Source organism: Penicillium waksmanii, assembly GCF_028829765.1.
Source record: "Penicillium waksmanii strain IBT 27052 chromosome Unknown utg000007l:1.0-4314555.0:1.0-4317578.0, whole genome shotgun sequence".
Lineage (NCBI taxonomy): Eukaryota > Fungi > Ascomycota > Eurotiomycetes > Eurotiales > Aspergillaceae > Penicillium > Penicillium waksmanii.
In genome coordinates this window covers 1,451,221-1,463,650 of record NW_026643253.1, presented here as the reverse complement: position 1 = coordinate 1,463,650, position 12,430 = coordinate 1,451,221, and the positions used below count along the sequence as shown (strand labels likewise).

Sequence of the window (12,430 nt, the reverse complement as noted above, 5' to 3'; positions counted from 1 at the left end):
ATTACCGGATTATTATATTAGCGGGGGAAATGTTTCTTACATGTAAGACGAGAAGCTGCAAACCTCAGTGCCCCACGTCAATTTTCCCAATCCTCACCTGAGCTTCTTGGTTGGCACGGCAACAGGTGGTACGACGAACCATGGCACCCAACCTAGCAAAAGTCTACTCTCGTGTTGATTTGTGACATAATTAGCAGTGATGAACTAAGTAACTAGGAGATGGCGGCAGCTGCAGGCTGCATCGAGCGTGCTCTTGCCAGGATTCGGACTAACCTGCGGTGGCTGGCTGAAACCAACGTATTCGAAGAATTAGGCATTTGTACGTCTTCCTCGGTAAATAGAGTGGCCTATAGAGGCGATTCATCATTCAAACAAGCGGGGGTAGCACATAATTAAGCTGATTGTCGCGATCGGACATAGTTGCTCAATACTTAAACTTAATTAGGGGGGGCAATAGTTGCACAAGAATCTCATTGATTCCATAGCCGTATTCCACCATTGGTCGGAAATATCAGCACAAACCCTACCAGAGATTAATCAACACAGGTTCAGCTTAAAAAATCCTCCTGCTGACATGAACCAAGTTCGGACGACGACTTGGCGATAAATGAGTGCTGTCCCGGTTGTTAGAACAAATCCAAGCGTAACTTTTGGAACGGCCCCATGCCTCGACCATGGAATCTCCAAGTGCAACGTGCCAACAAGCCTCTATGATCAGACAACACTATATATTGAGCAACTCGCCGGTTGCGGTAATATTTTTGACTATATGATGTTATGTCGCTTTCCCAACCACGAAAGTGCTTGGCCTAGGCGACTCTTTCTCCAAGGTAGGAGCCAAGTGCCTGTTTTTGACTCCATGCCGGTCTCAAAAGGTCTATCTAGATACTTCAGTACTCGTTATGCAAATATCTGCTAGACTTGCGAGTTCTGCTATCTTCTTGCTATGCCATCTCACCTAGCTCGAATACAAATGATAGAAATATAAACCCCAATCTCCGTTCTTTTCAAGGTGTTAACAAGATATTTCAATATAGGGCGTCTGTACTTGATCCTTTCTCCGCTTGAATCCAAGATATCTTTCAAAATGCGATAGTCGTCTGTACACCAAAATAAACCCAAACAAAGTTTTGAGATCTTTGAATCCGCAACCGCCGACTTGCGCAGGAAGTTGAGAACCCAGGAACGATCTAAAACTTCCCACCATCACCTTTTTAGCGTGGTGTTCAATGTCCTAGCAGTTGGCGATTGGAGCAACAATCACCGCATTAGGGCCCTTGGCTAGCAAGCATATGTTGGCCATCACTATTCTAGGGGCTCTGAACACAGTTGTTGCCGGCATCCTTGCCCTAATGAAAGGACGTGGTCTACCACAGCGGCTTAGGAATGATATAGCGGAGATCAACAAGGTGCTGACATTCATTCACAACACGGGTATTTGACTCAAATACAGCGATAACGATTACCCAAATAGTGAGGTTATGCGACTTATTGATGAAGCGCTCGGCCGGTACATAACAATGTGCGAAATAATCGAGAGAAATCAGCCTGATTCATACGCTAGCGGAAATATATCTCAGAATCAGGCAAATAATGAACCTCTCCAAATAGCGGATAAGAAGAACAAGATGTTAGCAAAGGACCGCCAACCGGATGAAGAGATGGGCCATGACCTTTGACGCCGATCATTTCAGTACGGTCTCTTCTGACTGAGTGCCATTCCTATCCATAAAGTACGTTTTTCCCTGAGCACAGTCCAGTAATCTTACTGCCCCGGGTTTGTTACTCTTCATTCTCTGATCATATTCACAAGTTGAACTTCCATATGCGGGAGCCACATGTATTGAATATACGTTGAGCTCGTTAAGTATAAGTATTCCAGTCAGAGACCTGTAATGTATTACAGATAGTTGATCTTAAGCGGAAAATAGTGGCGTAATAGCCTAACTGCTGCAGCTTAACCATAACCTATCACCATTTTGAGTACGTTACATGATAGGAGCTCAGATGATCACTCATGGCGCTGGCGTGAGACACTCATATGTTGGCTATCTTTGCTTAGACTCGATTTTCGTAGATTCAATCTAGATCAGAAGCAACCATGGCACTCGGTCATCATGGGGGTACAAAGAAAAGCGGAAAACTCACGCGCCAATCTAGAACAGACTCGCTATAATGAACGCCTCACATATGAGCGCAAGACTGCTGTCAATTGTGAAGATGAGGCCATGTAACTGATTTGTAACAGCAATAAGTCGGTGATGCGGGGGTGTTACATAGTTGTCCTTTGGCTTGGAAAGTATGGACGTAGCAGTAATGATGCACTTTCAATGCATTGCATATTGTAGAAACAGCTGTCTGATCTGGGAAATGGCCAATGAAGTTCACTAGTATATCCCGGGGCTCCGCATTCGGGGTCGGACCGCGGTTCTAACCCGCCAACGTAGTTGAACCTCTAAGTGGCGGTCATGAGACGTAGTTGTTTGATAGCAATAATCAGGATCTAATGTAGAGAATCATACGTAGTGCTTGATGTCAGACTTACGCAAGGGTAGGTCTGGACTCTGGTGGTGTCAATTGTAAATGTAGCTTGGGGGGGGATTTGCCCTTGGATAGATGGCAGGTAGTGGCTATAAAAGACACTTCTTTCTCATACATGACTAGATTTTGCCCTCCAGCTAATCTTTTTTCTGAGACTTTAAACTGGAAGCAGTCTGTCACAATGAAACCCACTCTACTTGTTCTAAGCTTGACCACCACCACTGCTCTTGCCGGTAGCACCTGGTGCAACCGTGGCCAGTATTATTGTGGCTGGCTTCTCAACCAATCTGCAAACCCCCCCTAGTACGGTAACCCTTCTGGCTGGAAAAATATTCACGAACAGTTGTTGGAGAACTAGATATATCAGCTGCTAACCTATTATAGCCTATCAAGCCAATGCAATCTATTTATGCGACAACCCCGGTGGCGATCAAAGTTTCTTTCGGGGTTGCCCAAATGGATGTTTTGGCCACCCACCTCAATGCAGTGGCCAGTGTTGATCTATTCTCCCGCAAGGACATTGGCAAACTGCACTACTTCTGAGTTTTTGTTGGAATCAACTAGGATGTGCTGTAGTATAGGGTTTACTACTTCCCAGGCTGATCTATCGAAGAAAGTTCAGTTTAATACTTCTGACTTCTGGCAATCTGAACTTGACCTGGTCGCTGTCTGCTTCGTTAGCTGTGTGTGAGGGATCAGATTTAATAATGTCTGTTGCTTTTGCCATAGTATAGGTTTTCACTAATCTGAAGATGTCCCTATACTGTCTGAAGTAATGATCTCGAGATCTATTATCCAATAATCTAAGGACCTCGCTCCAGCTACACTGATCTTCAAATAAAGACAAAAACACACGATAGACTCGTGGTGCCCATCTATCAACCAATATATAAAGACACCGTCGCCTTCTATATATTCGCTATACAATGTTTTATTGCACCTAAAGAGTCTCATACATTGTTTCAATTTTATCTCATTTTTGGAAGAGAATATTTATCTCAGTTGCCGCCTACTCAATTATCTATGCGATTCCTTGTGAGCATTAAATATCTTCTTTAGTTCCTTATAATTGTGATTTATTATTCATTAGCTTACTATCAAAAATACCTGTTAGTCAAAGAGTATAGGTTTCCAGTCCAACTTCCCATCTAATAAGAGGCTAAAGCTTAATTTGCCAGTTCCAGGATATCAAAATAGAAGATATCCCTGTTGGTAGGGTATACCACTTTCAGCATACCACTTCTTTATATTGTCAATCAGCAATTTGTTTATATATTCCAAGACCTTATCCTAGACCTGCTTATCTATAATGACTGTACTAGGCTTACAATATTGTGAGGATGCTCAGATACTCACAGAGATCAACGTACGGTGTAGCATAAGAAGCAAAGGAAGCAGTAGCGGTTCGACGAAAGTAATAGCTTGAGGAGAATAAGAAGGAAGCTAGGATAGAAGGCTAGATACATAGGTGTATGGCGTGGATGCCTAGAGTGGTGCCGTAGGCATAAGGCATCCACGAATGGTAACAACACCAGTTCGTTACACACGGGTTGGAGCGACATAGCGAAAATATTCTACCTTCTTCGAAGATGTCTTCGTACTTACAACTAAGATTACTCTTCTACTAAGCTTCGATGACTCTGAAAGGAATCATTAAACTCCGAGACATCCGCATAGCCACAGGCTGTCGGTTTTTATTATCTTTCACGAAAGCCAAGTCGAAAAATTCTTGCAAAAGGCAAAAAAGAAGTGACCAGACCCGGGCTCGATCCGAGGACCTCATCGGTGTTAACGATGCGTCATAACCAACTAGACTATCCGGCCATTAATGAAAACACCTAAAATATTTGGCTTTATCTTCCAGAACAGCTTCGAGAAGTCATCACCGAGAAATAAGCTACCTTTGAGATACGTAAAGCCAATTATGATCAACCAAGATTGTTTAACTCGATATCCCTGGCATAAAAATAGATTTCATTATGGGGATAGAGAAAGAATTGCTTACATAACCCCGTCGTGGTCAAAATATTTTTGACCATAGTCCACTTTCAAGCTAGATGGGATTAAGCATCACACCCATAGAACGTAATATTACTCGTGGGGCGATTTTAGACTGTGTTCAACGGGAAAATTTGGTGGACGTCCCAAAGATAGTCATTTCTAGCTCATTGATCTGCGGTCTTAGTGGCGGGAAGACTCCATTCGGCCAGTTTGAGGAGACGCCGAAATGCTTCGAGTTTCATTAGCCCGGCCGATCAGAGTGCTCTTAGACCGTACTAAACGTCTCAATTGATCATTAGGGGCTCGCTATTCCTACTGTGGCTTCCAGTACATGAGAATCTGATGGCTTTCCATGGATGATCGAACTGATGTCGTCCCGGGGAGGGATTGTCATCATCAAGGGCAGAAATAGGTTGATATACTAGTACATCAGCATCTCGGATATTAGAAGGCTGAGACCACGTTCACTTCCTTGTAGCTGATCAATAATCCACGGACATGGGATATCTGCTAGTTTGAGGCCGTTTTGCTCCAAGGAAATTTATATCATATCAACACATTCTATATAGGTGCAGCAGGCTTCGAAATCTCTATCCCATGGATCAGTTTCAACTAAATTAGCTCAAAAAAAGATTCCAGAGTAGACAAGTCCTGAGATTAATGTCTCTTCGGAGATAGTACCATTTCGAGATCACCAGGAGATCTAAATTCCAGGAATATTATGGACCCCAAGACTGTTCTTTCGCTTAATTGAATTATTACTGGGGTTACGGTACCTAATATATTCTTCGATTCGTTTGGGTATGGTCCGTTGCTGCCGCCTTGTTCGCATCAATGCAGCACATAAATCCGAACGGAGAGATCGATCGCCTATTCCGATTTATTGAATACTACGAGAAACCTGGGCGGAATGCATCATACAACCGATTGCTATCGAAAACGACTGTCCCAGCATAATTTTGACCAAATAACCCGTGTCGATTACCTTTAAACCGCAGCCTGGTTCCACCTACTACATCTGGAAGCATTCTTCAAGCGGAGCTTGAGGAGAGAAGATCTGCTTCTATGGCGAGAAAGATATTCGGAGGTGACCTCACTAGCTTCTCGCTCTGGCGACGGCGACATGGGCTTCATGTGTTCCGATTTTAGCGACGACGAGGGCGCCCGCAAAGCTCCCATCACCCAACCCTGTCTTCCGTAAACACAACAGGATTTTTGGATTATTCTCAGCTACCTTCGCCGCACATGAGGCGGTCATTAGTACATTGTCAATAGAGATTATTGGAATAGCCGTACGACCTTTGAACTGACTAAAATAATATTAGAACAGTACAATTACGGAGAAGCGCCAATCTCGAAAATTCGAATTTCATTGATATTGCCTTTATTTGATTCTGGTCCAAGTGATCTTCAAAGCTTTAAGAGTTTGAGCAGAGAAAAGAGGCCAGCAAGGGGAGAATGACTGGGTGGATTGCACAGTGGAGAAGTCGGAGATCTGGATTTCTTCTATCCTGGATCATAGTGGCAAAAGTGGAACCTCCACCACAACAAGCGGCCGGATAGTCTAGTTGGTTATGACGCATCGTTAACACCGATGAGGTCCTCGGATCGAGCCCGGGTCTGGTCACATCTCTTTTTGCCTCTTGCAGGTATTTTTTGAAGTTTACGCAGTCGAGCATACATACGCCTGTATACCATACTAAAGCCAATGTACATAAGCAACACCTACTGAACCTCTCTCTTTTGCATCTTATTATAATCTGTTGTCACTGGCCTATATTGGTATAAAAGTTAAAGCAATAACCTTTCAAGGAACCTTCAAGTTGCTTCTGATATAAGTTGTGTAATATAGATTAAGGGAAATGAGGGAGCTGCCCAGGCCCGGAGAGTCGTACTTGGGCATTACCAGAGCACTGCATCCAGGCATTGAAGATACTAACATTCAATAATTAGCCCTTGCATACTACCAGAAACCTCACTCAAGGTCAAGCTAGCAATTGGCTAGAAAGGATCTTGCCGCAAAGGCTTTGTGGCCAATACCAAACTTGCCGAATGGTCCGCGTTTTCCGATATCTTGTCTGAACTCGCTAGATCCTTGCCTACCTCATCATAACCAATCGTATCAGTTCTACCTGGACCGGGACGTTTTAAAAGAAGGTGTCGATGCAATGGCTTACTACACGCAAAAATGGACATGTCGTACTTCAACGGGCACGACTAAAGCTGAGTCTAGTATTTTTCTCAGGCAGCCTACTGTCTCTATGCAAAAGAAACCACCGAGATGGAGACTGCTGCGCTTATCCGGGTTATCTGCGAGGTTCGGTACATGCTCAAGTCCTGCCCAGCGTCCACGCTCCGATCCTTATCTCCGCAGTTAATAGCACGACAATCGCTATAGCTTTAGCCTCTACTTGGCTACCAAGATGATAATAGATCAAGTACTATTCTGCGCCTACGGCTTGCTCACGTAGAAAGAATTATACCTTCCAGGTTGAATGTCTGAACACTTCGAAGTACTACTGGTTAGCATTCACACATGATATAACATAATGAAGACTATTACTAGTACTACCTAGTACTGGTGTGAGCTCCGACAATAGTGCTTTCACCCTAGGCACCTTGATATATATTACTATGTTGCCATGACAAATTGACCGGTAATAAAATTATTAAATTAGCAACACAAAGAGAGGGGATAATACACGTGCCTTCGATTCCAATTTCTATATCTGATTTGATTATCATAGGACTATCCTATGGGTAGTTTGCCATTTATTTGGTGATTTTATTTGCAACTCGATAGCTGTATTTTCGGACCACAACTTATTTTATTTCTTATAACATCAAATCGAGCCCGTTTTCAACAATGGCCGGATAGTCTAGTTGGTTATGACGCATCGTTAACACCGATGAGGTCCTCGGATCGAGCCCGGGTCTGGTCACATTCCTTTTTGCCACTTGCCAAGTGGATCCTCGCTCTCTTTGTAGAATCAGTGATCGACTTGGGCGAAATTTTAATTTTTGCTTCATGGAATTAGATTAAAATATCTTGGTGGTATCTCGGCAGAATTACTGTGAGCTCTAAGCCGCGGAGCCGCAGTCATGGCAGCAATAGATTTTGATAACCGCAAAACGATGGTTCAGATGGACTTTCATAACTGCAGTGAAGTAACCTACGTCTCAGCGGAGGTGCATTAGCTAAGAAATGATAGCGTAGAGCCAATGAGCAGTAGCTGTTGTGTAAGAATATTGTGTATACTTCTCGCGCAAACGACGCTCCAGGTCAATAACGTGACATCTCAGCATTCATAGGAGATGTCTCGGATAGAGTGCTTTCGCGATAAAGCTCTAATCGTTGCGGAAGTTGCGATACAACGGCTGTCATGGTCTAGACAAGATTTTCTTTCTCATGCTGTCGACTGGAATTCAGATACAAGAGGTCATATTGAAGCAAGGTCAAGTTATGGGAGTTTATCAATCTACCTTAACGACTGCCAACCGATACCGAGCAATTGCCAATTCTTGCTGTTCGTCAAGCTGATCGAAACATGAATCAGGGTCGTGCTCATAATCGAAGATAGGTACACGGCGCAAAATAGTGTCTAATCTGTTGTTTCAAGAGTGTCCTAAGTCGTTCACTCATACCAGAATATTTTCCATACTTTGCCGATGTACGATGATTACAAGCAGAGCCACGTAGCTTTGCCAAATTACCTACCGCTAAGGGGGTTAAGGTAAATGAATGGCAAGTGTTGCGATATGACTTAGGGCCAAAGAACAGCATATTGTTAGTGCCATGAAATTTTGTTTCGATGTTGCAGGCCTATCCTCAACTGTTATTCGGGGAGGCATCGACGAGATCCCCTCGGAATTCCAGAGGCGTTTGTTTCGGTTGAACTTTCTCGCACTCTTTGTAGATATGAACTTGCCAGTGGACCAGGTGTCTCATTGTGAAGCTATAGATTTTCACTGAGATCGAAGATTGCTTGTTCTAGCCGGCACATTCTCGCTGACAACTCGAAAATTAGGTGTGTATTTCGTGTGTTCCACACAAGACGTGGAAAGGTATACTCAAAATTAGCTTTCGAGTTCTTCATTCTGTCGACAGTAGACGCAGCTCAACGATTTTAGCTTCATAGGTCGCAATGGCGCCCCTCGTTGGTACGCATCGCTCTGCATTTCAAAAAACCAAGCTGGAGCTTGGCATAAATTATAGAACGTTGATTCATGATTGAAACACAATGTCAATATTGGACCTGTTGAGTTTGAGTGCAAAGGATCCAAGTGACTGAGTCGATCCCCGGAACTCGGAGCCAGGACAGCGCGAAGTCCGCGAGTACCCACAAAAACCTTCAGGGGGAACTCTATAGACCAGATGCGGCGGCGACAATAAAATTATATACATTTCCCGGACGTCGGGTTTTGGGCTTCGGGCTTTGGAATTCGGACTCCGGGCTCCGATTCTCCCAGTACCGAGCTGCGATCAACCAGTATCTGTATAGATGAGGATAAAAAGATGTTGTTCGTATAGCCAAGAAAATTAAATTCTCTCAGCACTCATCGCAAAAGCAAAGTCTATAGCCAAAGTAAGCTCATATTATTACGTATGAAGTATTATTTTCTAATCAGTGACTTCAGGTTACTAACGAACTCCTCTCACGAAATGGCACCTATTCACATACCCCTCGATCGCTCTACGACCTTCGATGCCATGCTTTCCGTCAGCCCTGCCGTGGGACCTGTCGTTCTTCTCAATATCATTTCGCTCCCCCCAGGAGCAGATAAGGAGTCATTCCTAAAGACATGGACCCGTACCGCCGACTTTCTCAAAATATCGCCCGGCCACATCTCCACTCAATTGCATAGCGCTATTGGTGATGGCAACTTCATCGTCAACTACGCCGTTTGGGAAAACAATGAGGACTTGAAGAACGCCTTGTATAAGCCTGAATTTAGGAAGATCTGTGAGGATTTCCCGGATGGCACTGAGTTCCGCGCGTGCGTTTTGCAGAAAGAGGCTATTCCTAGAGTTTGCGCGGGTTTGTGACTTTATCAATCAACAGCAAGCCAAAGCTTGAGATAGCGTTACGTGAGATTACTGCAATATTGATGAGAGGGCAGTCTTGTAGCTGCTAGCTTATCTTCGTCCAAGCCTTCGTGCTTTCAGATGCATGTCGCATTGCAATGGAAGGACCGCAGACAGTTCAACAATGACAGCTTCATTTGAACCCTTAAAAATCACACTCATCTCCTCCAATGAGTGGTCTTATATCTCCGAGTAGGAGAGATAGATCTTAAAGAGAATAATAATAAGTAAGCCAAGGTACACGAAGTAATATCGCCATTAAATCGATTTGAGAGTGACGGGGTTAACGAAAATATAACATTCAACTGGTCGAAGGTGGCAAAATTGTTTATCCCCAGGACCTGCCATTAAACCAAACTTAACCAGCCCACTTGGATCAGAAATGCGGTGGATGGTATATAAAATAGCCTACAGTACTCCGTACTTTGACGATCCCCCCGCATGTGAGGCCGCAACTCCATCTAAATTAAGTTTCGGGTGATATTGCCATAAGTGGAGCACCTTTCATATCAAGCGGCCGGATAGTCTAGTTGGTTATGACGCATCGTTAACACCGATGAGGTCCTCGGATCGAGCCCGGGTCTGGTCACATATTTTTGCCTTTTTGCATATTTTCTTGGTTCTAGGAATGTTGTACTGTCTCGGACTTATTTCGGGCCCAAGAACGCGGTCGCTCCGCTATGGCGGTGCAAATTGCAAGCAGTATTGATCAATTGACCTACAATTTGCTGGATCTAGGGAGTGTAAAATAGTAGTAGCTGCGTTGATCTAGCCTTGTGGAATTAAATAAACGCTGTCTATTATTTATGAACTGTAAATCTATCATGATCTATCACAAAGAGTTATGCCAAGATTGGTAGCTTAGTAGCTCCGGTCCGCTTCATGTATGTCTCCAGCTCTATTTCTGGAACTTCATATCCAGCTTCCGCAGCACGGAATGGAACTCAGGCCGAGGGGCCGCATCGATATCCTTGCCAGGACCGGGATGGCTGGCAATATGGCCTGGCAGTTTCGCAGGGTTTTCAACAACACCCGGGATATTAGTGTCTATCTCTCGGGCCATCTTATTCAAAAAGTTATTGACCGGCTTCACGAACCACCGTGCGCCTCCGAACTCAAACCATCCCAGGTGGCCGCCCCATGAGGTAGTAACCATGACGCCGTATGGTGTTTGCGCCATTTCTTGGAACGGGAGGGCGTCGTATGAAGCGATCTGGGAATTGTTAGCCAAAGTTTAAACTCATGCAGTAGTTTTGGAGCCAGGGTGCCTTACAGGGTCATCTTCGGCCTGAACACAGAGGAATGGAATGCGGATGTTGAGCATGGCGTCTGTTGAGGAGGCGTCGCGATAGTATGCGCCTTCGGTCGGGTAGCCCCAGGTTGGGCATTGCAGGTGGCTATATGATCCAATGGTTAGTACATATATGCTTATATAAATATGGAGGGATCTTAAATGGTCGTGAATGCAGGCTTTCTTACCGGTCGAATTCGTGTAGATAAGTGATGCTCATCACCGTATCAGGGTCGATGCGAGGGTTTTTCGAAATTTCTTCGATATGCCTGATGGTAGATAGGGTGAGTGGCCATTCCTTGATACCAAAGGCATAAATTGCGAACTCACGATTTGAATAACTTCTTCATGTTTGTGCCCATCGTTTTGCTGTATGCTTCCCGACCGAGGTAGGTCGACTGCAAATTAGCCGATCCGATGTCCAGGTTCCAAGGGCTTGCGCAGATAACAGCTGCCTTCAACTGGCAGTCTTCTCCCTCTTCTCCGAGGTACTATATAGCATCATGTTAGCTTGTCGAAACAAATGACTTGTTGGTTCGCTTCCTTGGGATCACCGAACGTACATTAGCGAGGATATTCGCACCGAGTGAGAATCCGATGCCAAACAGCGGGCGGTTGGGGAAGTTTTTCCTGAGCCATTTCACGGATTGACGGACATCCCATGTTGCGCGAGCATTGTATAGCACACCGGTGCTGATCTTTGTCTGAGCGCAGCCCCGCGAGTTAACCACACATGCCTCCCAAGTACCATCTTCGATGAGAGGGGCAAGAATATGCCGCAGGTAGACTTCGTGAGAACCACCACTCAAACCATGGAGAAGAACCAACATAGGCTTGTTGTCATCGGATGGCAGAGTAGCGAGTTCTTCTTCAGAGTAGAAAGATGTCCGCGGTGGGAGACCGTCAGGTTGGGTATACTTTCTTGCTTTGTCGGTGAGTTCCCCGCTCGGGGGCATATCGTACGGCCTCACAGCAAAATCAATCGCATAAGAGCCGGCAAACATGGGCGTTTCCGACTCGAACATCTTGCGCTTATAGTAAACGGGGACATTGTCGTGTTTCAATGTCGTCCAGACTGTTTGCAAATGGCCATTGAAGAGGAATGGGTTCAGATTGCATGATTCTGGAGTCGCGTCCCGGCAGATATCCACCAGGGATGTCTGTTCCTTGCCGCCGGACTTGGAGGCTTTGGTTAAAAGGAGTCGGTTATCCTTGGCATGATAGAAGGAAACGCGACCTGAGGGACGAAGCCACGAAAGAAGTCCCATGGCGACCAGCCCTGATAAGAGCAAGGATATGGGAAAGGTAGCGAGTAGGTCTGATGCGATCGCCGACATTAGGGGTGTATCTCATGCAATGAATGGAAGATGGTATGCAAATGAACAATGTGAGCGATGATGCAAAACGAAATGTAAAAAAAAAATCGACCGTAATAGTCGAGGGATGAGAATAAATCGCAAATCTCGAATTGCCAAATTGGCAAATCTTGGAACTGTTCCAAATTCCAAATG

The 12,430-nt window shown here is 44.7% G+C and overlaps 2 protein-coding genes across 2 annotated transcripts; one reads left to right on the top strand and one right to left on the bottom strand.

Annotated features, from left to right (window-relative positions):
* Positions 1 to 9,205: 9,205 nt before the first annotated feature.
* Positions 9,206 to 9,589, top strand: N7481_007363 (antibiotic biosynthesis monooxygenase family protein; the record flags this gene model as incomplete). The annotated part of the gene is made up of 1 exon (XM_057266582.1): positions 9,206 to 9,589. The coding sequence occupies one exon, from the start codon at positions 9,206 to 9,208 to the stop codon at positions 9,587 to 9,589; it is 384 nt and encodes a 127-aa protein (XP_057120783.1).
* Positions 9,590 to 10,526: 937 nt separating this feature from the next.
* Positions 10,527 to 12,256, bottom strand: N7481_007362 (putative hydrolase, alpha/beta fold family; the record flags this gene model as incomplete). The annotated part of the gene is made up of 5 exons (XM_057266581.1): positions 10,527 to 10,841; positions 10,902 to 11,025; positions 11,108 to 11,188; positions 11,250 to 11,410; positions 11,483 to 12,256. The coding sequence occupies 5 exons, from the start codon at positions 12,254 to 12,256 to the stop codon at positions 10,527 to 10,529; spliced, it is 1,455 nt and encodes a 484-aa protein (XP_057120782.1).
* Positions 12,257 to 12,430: the final 174 nt, after the last annotated feature.